The sequence below is a fragment of the Arachis duranensis genome, chromosome 5 (genome assembly GCF_000817695.3).
Source record: "Arachis duranensis cultivar V14167 chromosome 5, aradu.V14167.gnm2.J7QH, whole genome shotgun sequence".
Lineage (NCBI taxonomy): Eukaryota > Viridiplantae > Streptophyta > Magnoliopsida > Fabales > Fabaceae > Arachis > Arachis duranensis.
In genome coordinates, this window is record NC_029776.3 from 91,247,880 (window position 1) to 91,266,599 (window position 18,720).

At 35.2% G+C, this 18,720-nt stretch overlaps 1 protein-coding gene across 1 annotated transcript; it reads right to left on the reverse strand.

The window, feature by feature from the left end:
- Positions 1-10,804: 10,804 nt before the first annotated feature.
- LOC107490365 (uncharacterized) lies at positions 10,805-11,344 on the reverse strand. The gene has a single exon (XM_016111139.1). The coding sequence runs from the start codon at positions 11,342-11,344 to the stop codon at positions 10,805-10,807; it is 540 nt and encodes a 179-aa protein (XP_015966625.1).
- Between the last annotated feature and the right edge of the window lie 7,376 nt (positions 11,345-18,720).

Genomic DNA, 18,720 nt, shown 5'->3' on the forward strand with positions numbered 1-18,720 from the left:
CAAACGGTTACAGGAATTCACCCAAACGATTATAGAAATACACCCAAAAGATTACAGAAAATACACCCAAAGGATTTAAGAAATACACCCAAAATCATGCATAATTCAAAACTCTTTCTCTTTCTCCTCCTCATCTTCTGCTACTTCTTCTTCTTCAAAAACGATTTCAGAGCTTGATGTCAAAAAACAATAGAAATCGAGAATAACGAAAAAAGAAAACAGAGAGAAAAGCACGTAAATGAAGAAGGAGAAAAAGAAGGCAAGAAACAAAAGAAAAGAAGAAGAAGAAGAGGAAGAGGAAGAAGAACGTGCAGCAAGAAGAAGAAGAAGGTGCAATGAAAACGTGCCGTAACAGTATGTGGAGGAACTAACGTCAACGACGAAGAACAAACCAGTGAGAAAGGAGGAGAAAAGAACGATCGAAAAAGAAGGAGAAGAAGAAGGGATGTAGCGCGTATAAGGAACGTAGCACTTGCAGCGAATTTTGGGGATTAGAGTTTAATTGGCTTGTAATACTTACAAGCCCTAATCGCTTGTACGCAGAGTTTTCCCCTAAAAAATAACTTGCATTGAAATTTAAAAGAAAGCAATAAAATGCCTTTGATTGGATCAAAGGACTTTAACATGAAAGATTAAAATACAAGAAGATAAATTGAACAATTGAAATAGAAAGAACTTAGAAAATAAAATTACTTGAAATGTCAAATTTACAGAAAAGTAAATTGAAAAGATGAAAAGATGAAAAGATGGAAGGAACCCTACAGAAAAGTTACTCGATTGTAGACTCAGAAATTTGTTGGGATGTGAGTGTGCTTGAGTGTTTTTCTGAGTAAAAGTTCCAACCCTTAATCCCTAATGCTTCCTAGTATTTATAATCTATCTATTGTAACTGACAATTGACTACAATCAATTACGAAATTACGACTTTGAATGCAATCCCTCTTGGTAACCGTTCCCGCCGCTTGATTATAGACGTTTTTCATGATTTCCTCACGTGAAAGAAACCACTAACTGTTCCACTACCATGACTGTCCAACTCGCCTATTGAATGTCTTACTCGATTACCTGTTTCGAGCCTCTTATTCGATTAAGCTTACTCGATTAATAAGCCAATCGAAATCCCATTTGCGCCAATCACTGCCAACCTTACGCTTACGCGTATATTTTATGGAAAAAATTAACTTTCTTTCATCGAAAATATTTTTTCGATCAACAAAGTGCCCCTTGAATTAATATATTTGCCTTCGATAGCATTATCAGAAGATAAAATACTAAATCCAAAATTGAAAATGTCAGTTTTCAAATTAGTAATAATTATTATCAAAACTCTCCGTTAATACTGACCTACTTGACACGTCTTCCGAAACTGGCGCTTTCTCTCTCCACCACTTCATCTTCCTCACGAAGTTACCTCTATTCGCATCCTTTTCACAGTAACGTCTATAGTAACACTTTAAATTCAGCACTCTCTCTTTTGCTTAAATCTTTCGAAATTCATTTTTCTTTGAACCTTCCTTACACCAAGAACTTTCTCACAAAATCCCCAACCTTTAGCCTCATTTTCTCTATTTAACAATGGCTGGTTCCTCTTCTCATATTGCCACCCAAGACAAAGGTAAAGGTCTCACTGTAACACCGCTATCTCCACCAGCCCTTCGCATTATCAATCAAGTCAATGATGAAGTCATTGATGATCCCCATTCACAAATTAATGATACTAGAATCCTAATCTCCTTCACAATCGGTACAGATGTGCACTGCTTCCTTGGACCAATTGAATCTCTTGAAAGAGCAAACAAAAAACTTGCTTTCTTCCCAAGCGCTAAAGGGGAAGATCTGCTGATAAACTAGACTATCAACATCTCTCATTTCATCAATCAAAAATCCTTCAGGAATAATGCAAAAATCAATCCTCGAGGAATCGATTTTACAGCTTGGTACCAACACCTTGAACCCACAAAAAAGTGCTGATTGGGGAGCTTTAAATACATGAACTATTAAGACTCTCTCATTTCTCACTTACAACATACCCTTGGATGATTGGGGCTGTGACTTATTTCTGGAATAGAACAACCAACAATTTCCACCTTCCTTACAGAATGATCAGAATGTCTCTCCTCGACGTAGCTGCTATTATAGGGCTCCCAATAAATTCTCCAGATTGTACCCCTGACATACAACCCAAACGCCATTATAATGTTGTCTTAACCAACTCCTACAGTGACTTCATTGCCTAAAACATAGGAGCAGAAGGTACAAAAATCACAGATGACAAACACGTAACCTTCTTGTTTTATTGGCTAAATGCAATTCTGTTCTGCTCTCAAAGCGTACAAATGTCAAAGCTCTTCCTTCCTTTGGCTACCCTCCTTCATGAAGGAAAAGTTCTCAACCTGGTCAAACTCCTTCTAGGGCACATTTTTGAAGAGCTTGGTCAATTTGTTTTTGACCTTCGAAACAATAAAATAATCAGTACAGGAGGCCCTCTGTGGCTCCTTCAATTATGGCTCAACACCGTTTTTGAAACTTTTATGACAAAACTTGGAGGTGGCAGTACCGACAAACAACACATCGAAGATTTTCGATTATCTAATTACAAACCCAATTTTCTGAACACCCAATCAGACGAAGACAGATTCTGAGATGTTTTCTCTCTTTTTATTCCTGCAAAGATTTTGACAATGATCAACTTAATTTCACTCTTTTTTGCGTCGCAATTGTGGCCCTGCCTGGCTTGATCGTGTGCTCTTTCCTAATACTAATGAAGAAAGTGAACTTGCAAATCGAAGTTGGGCGAACCTACTGGCTGTTCAAGTAATTCCGATAGGGTTGCCTTTACACAAAAAAGAAAAGTTCAAGATAACCCTATATGCTCCTCACTTAACAACCAGACAACTGGGGTTTTCTCAAGCCATTCCAACCCACAACCTCAACATGGTGATCCATTTTATCACATTGTTTTAACAACTCAAGAAGATTTCAATACTTGCCTTTCAAAAAATCAACAACGCAGGGATCATTTCAATTTCTTGATCTACGATTGCAGCTCATATATCACCAAATCCTGTTTCAAATGGTGGTCTGCTTGTTATTCAAGATACACTCGTACCTTAGAAGAAATTCAACAAATTGCTATTCGAACAATCCCTGCTGCTGAGAGTTTCCCAAAAAGAACTCACATAAAGAAAGCTAACACTTCTCGACCACCACCTCATAAAAGTAGAAGAACTCATACCAGAACCTCTCAAAAGGTAACTACTTTTACTCACAACTTTTCCTTTTAACTTGGAATGTTTTACAAATTGTACTTTCTTAACCATACTCAATTCTTAGCTCCTTACCAGTTAGTGTTGTTATCATCAAGTGAGGGTTCTGATGAAAATGAACTAACCAATAAAGATGTTCACACTGCCTCTTCCCAATCAGAAGATACAGTCGATTCAGATCCAGATTCTCAACTAGTCCTGCAACCAAAACTTACTCTGGTAACATTTAACATTTCTATATGTGTCTTATTCAAATTGAAATGAATTTTAACTCATAACTATGTACCTTTCATACCAACTTTTCACTGCTGCTCATTCAGTTACATCCCCTGTGATACCTGACCAGCCAATTATGCAACAGCATCATGATCAAGGACATTCCTCGTCCCATGATTCCATCCAAGCTACAGGATCTACTCAACCACTTGACGCTCTTTTTCCACCTTCTCATATAACATCAGTGGTCAATTTGCCAAAAGATCCTCCACAGCATTCTCCAACTCAAACTCTCATACTTGAATCAACTTCACACAACAATTAGGCTGTACTTTCTGTGGAGAACCAAGTAGCTCCAAATTCTGACTCTCCCTCTCAAAATGTTGAGACAACAAATTCAGATTCGTCTCGGTCCAAAGTCTTGGAAACCCCTCCGAAATTGCTTAGTCCTCCTCACCGAGTTGATTTTCAGACTCCTCCTAGACCAATACTTGAAACATCAAGTGCTTCCACCACTCCTACAAGTGCTACTTTAGCTGACTTGATCTCTGTTTTAAGCCGATTTATCCAAGAAAATAAGGTACATGTACCAGTGCCTACGCTCTCAAGACCTGCCACATCAAAGCCTTCATTCGAATTAAATGCTAACACTCGAGAGCAGCTTCGATCACTCATAAAGCTCTTGGATCATCCACCTACCACATGGGTTAATGATATAATTCTTAATCAACTCCTGGCTGATCTTTTGAATTCTTCCTTAGAGCTTCCAGCTAGCATACTAAATTCAGCCTCAATTCAAGTATTCAAACAACTTCTCAATGAGAGTGTAGCATCCCATTTTCAACTCCAAGAAACTGAGACTGAAGAGACCAATATTAAAACTAATATAGAAATTTGTTTGGCAGCCACTCAACCAATCCAAGCTTCTCGTGAAGAATTCGATCTGAGCATCTCCCATGCTATTTCTGTTCAAACTTTTCATGATCAAGAAGAAGCAGAACTTGAAGCAGAATTGGCTCAAATCAATGAAAAGCTTGCCAAAGTGTGACAGAATCGAGCTACTGTAGCCAAACCCATGGCAGCTACCCAACAAGAACAACATTGCCTCATTCAAGAACTTGTTTCCATTGAGATCAAGCGGGAAAAATATGAAAAATAACTTGAAAAAGTCCAATTTGATAAGTTCAAACAAATCGAGGCACTTTCGATCCCGGAAAGCAAAAGGGCAAAGTTACGCTCTGACTTAGCCAAACTAGTAGCTCCTTGAATTTTCTTTCATTTCAAGTTTTACTTTATTTTGTAATAGTTCCTATCTTTTCTGGACTTGTGCATGTTGAACTTCTAATTCTGCCAACAATAGTATTGCTTCAAGTATTCTCATTAATCAAGTTAATCGCCTTTCTTGACTCGATATCTTTAATCTGATAGGAATTTCCAGAATATGTCCCTATTATTTGAAAAGGACCTTCCCAAACATGGGACCATTTACCCAAAAATCTCAATTTTTTTCCATCGGTAAAATGACTTTTAAAACTAACTCGCCTATCCTGAAAGATTTTTCTTTAATTCGACAATTATAATTTCGAGCAATACTTTCTTTTTGTCGAATCACATTATCGAGTGTCAGGATTCGCTCTGAATCTAATTCATTTAACTCATCAAACATTGCATTCCAATAATCATCAACTGGCAAATCATTCTATTTTGATACTCTTAAAGTATTCAAATTAATTTCTAATGGTAACACTGCATCATGGCCATACACCAATTTATAAGGTGAAGTCCTCGTTGATCCTCTTGGCGAGTTTTGATAAGCCCATAACACTTGGCTTAAAGTTTTATGCCATGTTCGAGCTTATTTCTGATGTGCTTTTAATCAAACTTATCAGGATTTTATTTGCTGCCTCTATTTGCCCATTAGCCTGCGCATAATAAGGAGTTGAAGTAACCATATTAATACTCCTTGAAGCCGCAAAATTTTTAATTCTCTGGCCAGTAAACATAGTTCCTTGGTCAGTACTTAACATCTGAGGAATTCCAAATCGATGTATAATATGTTCCTCGGCAAAGTCTATTATTTCACTTTGACCAACTTCTATTAGGGGAACTGCTTCAACCTATTTTGTGAAATAATCAATGGCTACTAAGATAAACTTGTGTTGTTTTGATGAAGGAGGGTGAATCAACCCAATCAAATCTAAAGCCCAACCTCTAAATGGCCATGGTTTTATTATTGAATGCAGTTTAGCCGCTGGAATCTGTTGTATCAAACCATGTTTCTGACATTCTTGACACGCCTTTGCATAATTAATACAATCTTTTATCATAGATGGCCAATATACATGATTGCGATATAACACCCATTTCATCTTCTTTCCTACCTGATGGGCACCACATATTCCATTATGGACTTCACCCAAAGCATTGTTCTGATCATCTCGACCTAGGCATCTCAACAAACTCTCATCAATCCCTTTTTATACAATTCATCAGCCATTAAGACAAAATTTATTGCTTGTAACTTTATCTTTCTATCGACTACAATATTAGGATTTTTTAAATAATGAGCAATAGGCCTTCTCCAATCAGAATCCTCCCATTCGTCTATACACAAAACTTCTCTTTCATTTGCTGGCACTAAGATTTGATGGATACTAGATAATCTTTTAATAGTTTCTGGACCGATCCAATACCTCGAAGCGATTTGGGCTAACTCATTAGCAATTTCAAAATTCTAGGGATATGCACCAAAGAAATTTTTCGAAAAGACGTTAATAATTCCCAGAGCTACTAAATATTTTTGTAACGTCTCATTATTACACTTAAACTCCTTCGATAACTGCTTTAAAACCAACTGTGAATCCCCTAAAATTTGAACCTCTAAAGCTCCTTTGCCAATTAAAATTTCAAGACCCAAAATCAAAGCCTCATATTCGGCCACATTATTGGAACAATGATACTTTAATTCAAACAAAAATTCTGATGGAATATCTTCCGGCGAAACAACAACGATTCCAACTCCTGCACCATCATTATGTTTTGATCCATCAAAATATAATTTCCAATAGTTGACTTCCACATTGATTATATTTGCCTCCTGGTCATGCATGTCTTTCGAATTATCCACAAGAAAGTCTACAATGACATGTCCTTTAACAGCCTTTGCTGGTATATACTGTAAATCGAATTCTATCAACGCTAACATCCATTTTCCTAAAATGTCCCCTTAACATAGGAAAACTTAACATATATTTAATAAGATCAGTTTGTGCTATAACTTTCACTGACTTAGCCACCATATAACACTTTAATTTCATACAAGCATGATATAAAGACAAGCACAATTTCTCGATCGGGGAATACCTCGTTTCAATATCGGTTAAAACTCGACTAAGATAATAAAGTGCCTGTTCATGCCTGTTTTCATCATCTTGAGCTAACATACATCCTATAGTAACTTCAGACGCTGCAATATATAATTTTAAGGGCTCAGATGGACGAATATTCGCCATAATCGAGGTTTTAGACAAATAAGTCTTAATCGAATCGAACGCCGATTGATGTTCTGTTGTCCATTCAAATTGTGAGTCGTTTTTTAGTTTCACTAGAGGTGCAAACACTCTAGTTCAATCTGAAAGATTCGAAATGAATCTTCGAAGATAATTTACCTTACCTAAAAAGGATTGCACTTCTTTCTTTGATTTGGGTGCTGACAACGCCAATATCGCATCTGCTTTATTTTTGTCAATAGCAATCCCTTTTTCATGAACAACAAAACCCAAAAAATTTTCAGCCGATACACCAAAAGCACATTTCAAAGGATTCATTTTTAACCCTTTCTTTCTCATAGTAAGAAATGCTCTTCTTAAATGATCAATGTGTTGACTTACTGAAATCGATTTGACCATAACATCATCGATATATACTGCCATGAATTTCCCAATAAATTTATGAAAAATTGCATTCATTGCTCGCTGATATGTTGCTCCAGCACTCTTCAAACCAAAAGGCATAACTACCCATTCATAAATACCTAATGCCCCAGGACAACGAAAGGCAATTTTGGCTACATCGTCTTCTGCAATGAAAATTTGGTTATATCTAGAATAACCGTCCATGAAATTAAGGATTTCATTTTCTGCTGCAGAATCGATTAACATATCTGTGATAGGCATAAAATACTCGTCTTTTGGAGTAGCATTATTCAAATCTCGAAAATCGATGCATACTCTTAACTTCCCATTCTTCTTCATAACGGGAACAATATTCGACATCCACTCAACATAGCGTGCAGTTCGAATAAATTTTGCTTTGATCGAGCGTTCTATTTCTTCTTTAATTTTTATATTAATTTCAGGAGCAAAATGTCTTGGAGTTTGCTTCACAGGTCGAGCATTGGGTTTCAATGCTAATTGATGTTCTACTAATGAACGATCAAGACCATGCATCTCATGATAATCCCAAGCAAAACAATCTTTAAACTCATGTAAAAGATTGAAGAGTTCAGTTCGAAAGGGATCAACAAGATCTTTACAAATATATGTAATTCGAACATCATCAAGAGTCCCCAGATTAATTTTCTCTAAGGAATCTTGTGATTCAAACCCTTTATAATAATCATCATCTTTTATTGAATATTTTTCAAAACACAATGGTTCTAAATCATAGATGCAATCAAAAGTGAAATCAATAGAATCATCAGAAACAGAAGAAACTTGATCATTAATTAAGTCTTCATTACTTCTATTTTCTACACAATGAGCCTCTGCTATTAAATCGGCAGTCCGGCTTGCATCATTATTTTCATTACAAGAAATAGAGAAATCATAACTAAATTCGACTGAAGACGTCGAATCGAACACTTTACAACTAATAAGATTATTAACCTTATCTGATTCAACTTCATCAGAAGAATCATCTTTATTTTCTAAACACTAAAAATTATTTAAATAATTATGCAATGTTACCAGGTAATCAGAAACTTCCTCAACCTGGTCCATAGAGTAGTTTTCTTCAAGAGCTTTAAGAGAGACAATGCCAACCAGTCGGCTCAAAACCCACGTCTGAGTAACGCAACTTCACCGAAAGGCCTTTCGAGGTCAAATAGCACCCTTCACAATTATAAGGATTCAGTGATCGATCAACATTTAAGGGCTTTAACTTATGATTATATATCCTGAAATCGACATGCATTTGTTCGACATATAGACTCGAATCTACTTTGACAATTTCAGGTTTACCCTCCTTAGTCCACAGAAGCATGCTCTAATGCACAGTAGAAGGTACGGCTCCCACACTGTAGATCCAGTCTCGCCCCAACAAGGCATTGTAACTGGCCTTCGATGGTACTACCACAAACACTGAATGCCTTTCTAATGACCCCACCTTCACAGTCAAGGTGACCAACCCTTTCGCTGGTGTAGAAGTCCCACTAAAATCAGTCACAACAATGTTTGTAGGAACCAAATCATCAGGATGCTTTCCTACTTTTTCCAACATTCTCTCAAGCAGAAGACTAATTGCTGCCCCACCATCAATCAACACCTTGTTTATCTTAAACCCATTCAAAATGGCGATAATATGAAGTGGGCGTAAATGAGACATTTGTTTTTCAATGGACCGAGGAAAGTGCCCCGGCTCATCTTCAATTCGGATAAAAGAGAAATGCCCCGCATCTTCCTAATCATAGTCTTCGTCTGGATTACTTTCACATTCTCCAAGATATTCAGTTGGGATGATCGAAATCGTCTCTATCATGTCATCATCTCCTTTATCAAAATACTCTTCATCGATATCGACATCTTTATTTTTGTCGACTCCTAAGGACTGGGCCACTGCTTTGCCTTTTTCCATCTTTGCAGGCGATGGAATCTCCTTAGGATAAGTCTCTCCATCAAAAGGAAAGACAATTCAAGAATGCACCGAAGGCGTTGCCCCCTTGCTTATCTCCTTGCCTGCCTCTAGCTGAAGTTTCTTATTCTGATTGAAACTTCTCCTTCCACCTCTACCTCTTGGATAACCCCTGGCCCGGCCTCGATAGTATGAAAATTGATTTCGAGAAGGTACTTGATGCCCCCATTGAGGATTACGTCGATACAAATGATCACGCCTCTAGAATTTCTGACAATTCCTAATCCACTGAACAACTATAGCCAGGGATCGGCTTAAAGGTGCAGTCACATTATGATGAGGGATCTTTGAACTAGAACCCTCCACGCGTCGAATTGGCTGCCTCTGGCGTGCTTGCTCTTCCCTATTAACCAATTCTTTCTTTATCCTTTCCTTTTCAAAGATTGTTGCCGCTTCAGCATCAAAAATAGCATTGCACCTTGGACATAGAGATACGTCTCGATCTTTAATCTTTTGCTGAACCAAGAAATCCAGTAAGCCATCCCCTGTTCTGGGGTATACAGATCTCACCTGTGACTCAAAATCATCAAGAGCCACATCAAAGTCATAAGACATGCCAACCATATTCACCCCTAAGCAAGGTTCGACATAACTAGCATCAACCTCGAAAGGATCTACATCAACCTTCATCTCTTTCTTGCCATCGTTGAATTTCAGCCGTCCTTCCATTATTGCTTCTTGAATCAAGTCCCTGAAACGGATACAACTGTTAGTCGAATGACTTGTTGCTTGATGAAATTTACAGTAAGGCTTTCCTTTTAAATCTTTCACGGAAAGTAAAGTTCTACCCTCAGGCAAAATTAATTGTTTATCTTTAAGCAACACATCAAAAATATGATCAGATTTCAAAATATCAAAACTATATTTCTTTCCACTTTTTAGTTTTGAATCATTCGACTTTTCATTACTAGGAAGTTTCTTCAGTAAAGAACAAACATATGGAGGACCTTTCTTCAGTTCAGCCAAATCGACTTCTGTTTCGAAATCGAATTCCTCCTCTGAGGGCTCCACGGTTACATAAGCAACCTTTTCTTTTCGAGTAAAAGGTTTACTTTTTGACCTCTACTCATTTCTATACTTTTCTTTCTCTTTTTTCATGAATTCAGTCTGTCGAATCTTTTCAGCCAAATGGGCCAAATTAGGAATATGCACATTAAGCAGTTTTTTACGCATATAGAATCCTAACCCCACGGTTGCTATTTTCACTATCTCACTTTCGAGTAATGACACATAGCATCTACTTCTAGCATTTTTGAAACGTATTAACTAATCATCAATGGTTTCTCCATCTTCACGTTCAAAGCCACTAGATCAGTAACTGCTACATTTATCTCCCCTCGATAAAACTGAGCATGAAAAATAGTTTCTAACTGATTCCATGTTGTAATCGAATTTAGTCTGAGATTCGAAAACTAAGTAAATGCATTCTTCATCAATGAAGAAGAAAAAAACTTTATTTTCAAATTTTCATCATTAGCTAAGTTCCTGATCTCGACCAAATAACGAGCAACATGTTCAGTAGTTGATTCTCCAACTTCACCAGCAAATTTTGTGACTATTTTCAGATTCTTTACCCCTCTTGGCACTTCAGCCATCTGAACAACTTGGGAAAAAGCAGACACAAAATGTGATTGATTCATAAAATCAACATTCAGTCCAACCCTATTTAATACTTCTTCCACAATTCTAGTGACTTGATAACGTTCACCGCCACGCAATTTGGCTAAAAGGTCATCAGCATTTTGACATCGAGGAACTACATAAGGATTTTCTCGATTCAAAACATTGTTTTCATTTTGAAAAACATTTTTTGCTCCTTCGTTATTTTTCTTGGCATTATACCTTTCACCTTTATCATGATTGACAATTCGAGCAATCCTTTCGACTTGTCTAGCAAGACGCTCGAATTTCGATTCATGATCAGCCATCATGGGATTCAGAATTGTAGTCATTTATTGGGTCAATAAATTGACCAAGTCATGATGACTTTCCTCCACTTGTTGTCGATATACTGCCGTCGAATCAGCAGCATTCGAAGTGGAACCCACATTATAATCACGAGAATACTCGGAATGTTGTTGTAGGTTTTGAGTATTATTCACTCCATTTGCAATCCCAAAACGGATAGGCAGAATAAAGCCACCCACCGGTGGGTATAACCAAGAGGAAGATCATAAGGAGGCCAACCAGCAGTTAATGGAGGTTGATATGGTGGCACAAGGCCACGTGGACGAGTATTACGTCCCACGTTTCCAGTCTGAACAATCATAACTGCTATACTTTCGGTTCCAATTGCAGCCTCCGAACGTGAAGACGCGTCGGCTTGTTGCACAGATACTGGTATACTTTCATTAGTAGATGAACCACCATTCACAATTGATATCTCATCAGCCATGTGAATGATTTTTCCACTCTGTAATCGCATACACTAAGTAATATTGGAAAAAGTTATTTGACACACTTCGATTTAAAAACTGTTCCACCGGCCGTGCCAATTTGTTTTGTCGATTTTTAGCAAATCGATGGTGGTTCGATTCTAATGGTCTAGGAGCGAAACCTACTCCTCTTTGCAGGTACCAGTTCTTCTAGAAGTGCATCAAAGTGTTTTCCATTAGATAAGTTTTGAAAATAGCAATAAATTAAACTTTGTAAATTGAAGAAATCATAGAAAAGAAATAAAGTTTTCAAAAGGAAAATCGTTTATAAATAAAAAATAACTTGCATTGAAATTTAAAAGAAAGCAATAAAATGCCTTTGATTGGATCAAAGGACTTTAACATGAAAGATTAAAATATAAGAAGATAAATTGAACAATTGAAATAAAAAGAACTTAGAAAATAAAATTACTTGAAATGTCAAATTTATAGAAAAGTAAATTGAAAAGATGAAGAGATGGAAAGAACCCTACAAAAAAGTTACTCGATTGCAGACTCAGGAATTCACTGGAATGTGAGTGTGCTTGAGTGTTTTTCTGAGTAAAAGTTCCAACCCTTAATCCCTAATGTTTCTAGTATTTATAATCCATCTATCGTAACTGACAATTAACTACAATTAATTACAAAATTACGACTTTAAATGCAATTCCTCTTGATAATCGTTCTCGCTGTCTTGATTATAGACGTTTCCTATGGTTTTCTCACGTGAAAGAAACCACTAATTGTTCCACAATCATGATGTCCAACGCGCCTATTGAATGTCTTACTCGATTACCAATCTTTTATTCGATTTAGGCTTACTCGGTTAATAAGCCAATCGAAATCCCATATGCGCCAATCAGTACCAACTTTACGCTTACGTGTACATCTTATCGAAAATATCAACTTTCTTTCATCCAAAATATTTTTTCAATGAACAATAACAATAAATATATTTACTTATTAATTTTTTTAATTAATTAAAATGTGTTATAAAAAGTACTATTTAAAAAAATCATTCAATAGTATAAATTAATATTAATCATTCTAAATTTCATATTTATTTTTTATAATAAAAGAGTTCATTTCCTCTTCCTTCACAGAGCTACTCTCTTTCCGATATAGAAAATTTAAAGTTGTCCTTGTTCTTATGGCTAAACAACCAGAACAGCCAGCAGAATCAAGTCATGATTGTGTTTATTGTCCGGTATCAGTTTCGATCAGAAAGAATCTTTGCGACAACACTTGTTACAATAATATTACAGATATAAACACGTATGTAAATAATGTGAAAATCGTTTCAAAGCAAATATATAAAGAAGTCAGGACTAGAATTCAGTGAATATTATATGAGTGATTCTATTGTGATTTGAAATACAATGAAACATTCTTTGAAATTATCATAAAAAATTTACTGCAGTTTATAGTGCCAATTTAAGAACTGCTTCATCACTCTAGTCAAATTATGGGCTATTTTTCTAAGTCTATCCATTTTTTTTAGTAGGACTTTATTAATATTTAAGTAAAAATAAATTCTAGAATAATTTTAAAATTGTCAGATAATCTGCATGTTTGCCATGCTGTTATTCTTATATTAACAGTAATTTGTAGATGGTTGGTTATGGAATAGAATATGTCAATGTGTCATGTCTTTAGAAAAAGAAATGGTTGTGCTTATTGTTTAGCAAAGTTTGGTCACTCCCAACTCTTTTTGCGATTCATTATGAGACTTTGTCTAGCGTTATTTTTGTTCAATTTTATGCTGATTTTATAGGTGTATCTTTTTCCATAACTATTCTTGTTTAATTTATTTTTCTACTGATTATCAAAAGAATTAATAAAATTGTGAAAAAATTTAATAAAAATTACACTCATTTGAATTTAAATGAAATATAAAAAATCAAAATAAATAATAATAAAATTAAATTTTGTATTTTATTTTTAAATTAAAATATAATAATTTATTAAAATTCATTGAATATCAATGGTTAATTCATTTGTATCTAAAAAATCATTTTCATGATTTTTTTATTATAAAAAAAATCTAACATGCAAAAGAGTTCAAACTCAATTTTCTAGAATTTGAAGTAATAAATTATCATAATAAAAAAATTTAATTATTCTATTAGTCTCAATACTTTACCAAATTTATAATTAGATCTCTATATTTTTTTTAATTAAATTCTTACACTACTTTAAATTTTATAATTAAGTTTTTTTTATGTCAAGAATATTAAAATTAATAATAGAATGTTTTTCCCAAAAAATATGTAATAAAAAATTTAATTAGGTTTTTAATTATATATATCTTTAATTTGCGAAAAAATATTTAGTTAATTCTAACCATTTTTATACTAGAAATGCATGATCTAATTACAAAATTAAAAATAGTGTAAAGATCCGATTAAAAAAAATATATAGAAACTTAATTAAAAATTTAGTAAAATTATAAGGACTAACAAAATAATTAAAGAGACCAATCAAGTCTAAACAATATAATTTGAAAAATAATTATGTTATAATATCAATTAAATTATCATTTAGTATATATATGTTTGGTTTAGCATTTAGAAACATGATTTTAATAATGAAAAAACTTTGAACACTGAACCAAATTTGTTTGGATAATTTCTTCTCAACATGATTTTATACTTGAAACATTATTTTATGACTTTTGCTTTCAGTTCATACTGTTACCTAGATTATTTCTTTATCAATAATAGGTTTACCATTGTAATTATTTTTTAGTGAGAATACATAAAAAAAGGAAAAGGTACATAGTATATAAGGTGTAATAACTCAACAAATATTTTCTAAGGAGAATTTTTCATTCTCTCCAACAATGAGAAGAACCTATCTCTCTCCCTCTCTTAATCCCTTCTGATTCATCAAACCATCAACATCACAGCTTGAATAGCTTAGGGCATGAGATTTTCTTCATAGTGCGGTGAGCATGGAGAGCAACCAAGCTGTGAATCAAAAAAAAAAAAGTTGTGAATTGAGATCAATCCAATTTTGCGATTCTCTTTCTATCCCTAATTTTTCTTTCGACATTTTCTTTCCCCCATTCTTACCTCTTCCTTCAAACTCATCCAATAGAGTTTGATGAGAGGCTATTTCACAAGATTCCTTCTTGGTGAACATAGCTGTTCCGATCAACGAGTTGGAAGGAAGAAGATCTGAATCCCTATTACTCTGTGATTCATTGATTTCTCAAAATGGCAAACATGGCAAACAGATCCTCCCATTGCAGAGGTCGTGGAGCTACATTGGCTTGCTCTCATTGCAACAAGCAAGGCCACACAGAAGATGTATGCTATAAGAAGTATGGGCAATCCTCTCATTTCTATCAACAACAGCAACATAACACCACCATCAATTACGTGATCACTGAGGGGCATGGGGCATGATGATATACTCAGTGACAAACAATCCCAGCTCAATTGTCTCCAAGAGAACACTGGAATATCAAGATCTGAGTTCACTCCAGAGCAAAGATTTGCCTTGTTAGAGTTGATCAAAGACAAAAGTGTGCAGCAACAACCTCATAATGCAAATCAAATTTTGACTAATTCCATTCCCACTTCCACTCCAGGTAAAACCATTGCATTACATTTTAATGCGAGAATTATGAGCAATATCACTCCAAAATCTGCACTATGGATCATTGATTCCGGTGCAACAGATCATGTGACTTTTGACTTAAAAGATTTTGCAAGTTTTCAAAATATTGATCCAATCAATGTGATATTGCCAAATGGAACCAAAACTGTTAGCACCATCATTGGCACAATCACATTCTCTAAAATTTTTTTCTCAAAAATGTTTTATACATTCCTTTCTTTTATTTTAAACTGATCTCTTTGTCAAAGTTAACCTCAAACTTACATTGTCAACTGTTAATCAATGATAGGTGTTGTGAGATACAAGATCAATCCACATTAAAGATGATTGGCATTGTTGAGTGTATAGAAGGGTTATATACAATGAGTAGAGAACCAGAATTCTCTCATTTTCCCCCTCTTCCAACAAAGCAAGCTTCATTGGCGGTAACTACTACTACTACTACTCATCCCACCACACCTTCACACAGTGAGCACAACAACATTTGGCATCTTAGATTAGGACACATACCCATGCATAAATTGATTTTTCTGAAGAAGTATTATCCTTTTATAGATAGTATTGCTTCAAATTTTCCTTGTGATTCATGTCATTTTGCAAAACAAAAGAAATTATCTTTTAATCTTAGTACAACTGAAATAAAAATTGTTTTGACTTAATTCATATGGATATCTAGGGTCCTATTTCTGTCCCTTCCAATGAAGGACATAGGTATTTTTTGACTGTGGTGGATGGTAAGAGCAAATTCACTTGGATTTTTTTTATGAAAACCAAATCTGAAGCATCACAATTGGTTATTAATTTTGTGAATTTTGTCAGAGTACAATTTGAAAAACAAGTTAAGTGTATAAGGACCGACAATAGGCCAGAATTTACTCTAAAATCCTTTTTTGCATCAACTGGAATTTTACACCAAACTTCTTGTGTAGAAACACCAGAGCAAAACGGGATTGTAGAGAGAAAACACCAGCATATTTTAGGTGTTGCTAGAGCACTGCTATTTCAATCAGGAATTCCACATTGTTTTTGGCAATACGCAGTTGCTCACGCCATTCACCTAATTAATAGGCTGCCCAGCACTAACCTGAATAATGCTAGTCCTTATAAGCTTTTGTATGGCAACTTACCTGACCTTTCATATTTAAGAGTATTTGGTTCTCTTGCATATGCCTCCACATTATTTGGTTTTAAGAAATTCAAGAACAAAATTAGACCCAAGAGCCAGAAAAACAGCTTTTCTTGGTTTTAAATTAGGAACAAAGGGTTTTCGACTTATTGATTTAAAATCAAAGGAAATTTTCATATCTAGAAATGTAATTTTTTATGAAACTCATTTTCCATTTTTACATTCCACTACCACTGACATTTCTGTAGTGCCCATTCGTACTCCACAATGCATTGATCTTTTTCAATATGATACACCATCTACACATCATTTGCAATCACCCACACATACCACACTTAGAGATTCAAATGAACATTTCTCAAGCTCAATGCACTCACCAATTTCCTCACACACTATTGCACCCATTACCACACCACCCACTAATAATGGACCTGCATCACAACACTCTGACATCACACATGACTGCATTACTAGAAAGTCTGAAAGAGTCAAGAAACCGCCTGCTTATTTGAAGGACTATCATTGTATGACAACCCACACAGCTCACTCTAGCAATGTTTCCAACTCTAACTCTTTATATCCTATCTCACAACACTTGTCATATGATAAACTAACCCCGAAATATAAGTCACTTTCTCTAGCCATCACCTCAAATCAAGAACCTAGCACTTATGAGGAAGCGGCTGCACATGAATGTTGGAGAAAGGCAATACAAGATGAATTGACAGCTCTAGATCAGAACAGAACTTGGTGTCTCACTGAACTCCCAAAAGACAAGAAGGCTGTGGGTTGCAAATGGGTTTTTCGGGTAAAATTCAATCCCGATGGCACCATAGAAAGGCACAAAGCGAGGCTAGTTGCAAAAGGATTCACTCAAGTGCAAGGAGTAGATTATGGTGATACTTTTAGTCCAGTTGTCAAAATGACTACCCTACGAGTAATGTTAGCATTAGCAGCGGCAAAGAAATGGCATTTGAAACAGTAATTATTTTTTAGTGAGAGTACATAAAAAAAAAGGTACATAGTATATAAGGTGTAATAACTCAACAAATATTTTCTAAGGGGGATTTTTCATTCTCTCCAATAATGAGAAGAACCTATCTCTCTCCCTCTCTTAATCCCTTCTGATTCATCAAACCATCAACATCACAGCTTGAACAGCTTAGGGCATGAGATTTTCTTCAAGTTCTAAAAGTGTTTATTTTAAAAGAAATGTGATAAAAAGTTTTTTATTATGAGAGAATTTTTTTTTTAACTTCTCTATAAACTCCTAAATAGCTTATTAGAAAGTTGCAATTTGATTTTTAAAATTGTACCAGACATTAATATTACTACTTTTCATAAGTTAAAAATTCAAAAAAAAGTTACTTTTAAAACTTTCCAGATGACCCCTTACTCTAATTCAATTTTTACCATTTATTACGCAAACCTAATTCCTCTTTCCAAAAAAACTTCAAAACTCCAAAAAAAAAAAGCAAAACATAAGATAAATAATCATCCAGATCCTAAAAATCACCTACAGGCTGCTTTTCGTGTACTCCGATATTTAAAAGGCCGACCTGCAACTGGTCTCTTCTTCTCCTCTACTTCTAATCTGCATCTCACTGGATTTGCCGATGCTGACTGGGCTACCTGTGCCGATACTCGTCGCTCCATTTCCGGTTATTGCTTCATGCTTGGGAACTCGCTCATTAGCTGGAAGAGTAAAAAGCAAACCACAGTTGCCAAGTCCTCTGCAGAAGTTGAATATAGGTCTCTTGCTGTTGCCACTTGTGAAGCTAGTTGGTTATCTTTCTTAATGGATTTCATTGGCTTGCCGCTTCAAAAGTCTATCACTCTATTTTGTGACAACCAGTCAGCCATTCACATTGCCAATAATCCCATTTTTCATGAAAGAACTAAACACATTGAAGTGGACTGCCACATTGTTCGTGAAAAGCATTTGTCTGGTCTCATTCATCTTATGCCAGTTCGTTCCAAGGATCAACTTGCTGATTTTCTTACCAAACCTCTGCCACCAGATCCTTTTCTTGCCAATGTTTCCAAGCTAGGATTGTTAGATTTACACAATTCTAGCTTGCGGGAGGGTGTTACCTAGATTATTTCTTTATCAATAATAGGTTTACCATTGTAATTATTTTTTAGTGAGAGTACATAAAAAAAA

Excerpts from the sequence above, each read along its gene's own strand:
- LOC107490365 (XM_016111139.1), bottom strand. The coding sequence starts at position 11,344 with ATGACTACAATTCTGAATCCCATGATGGCTGATCATGAATCGAAATTC.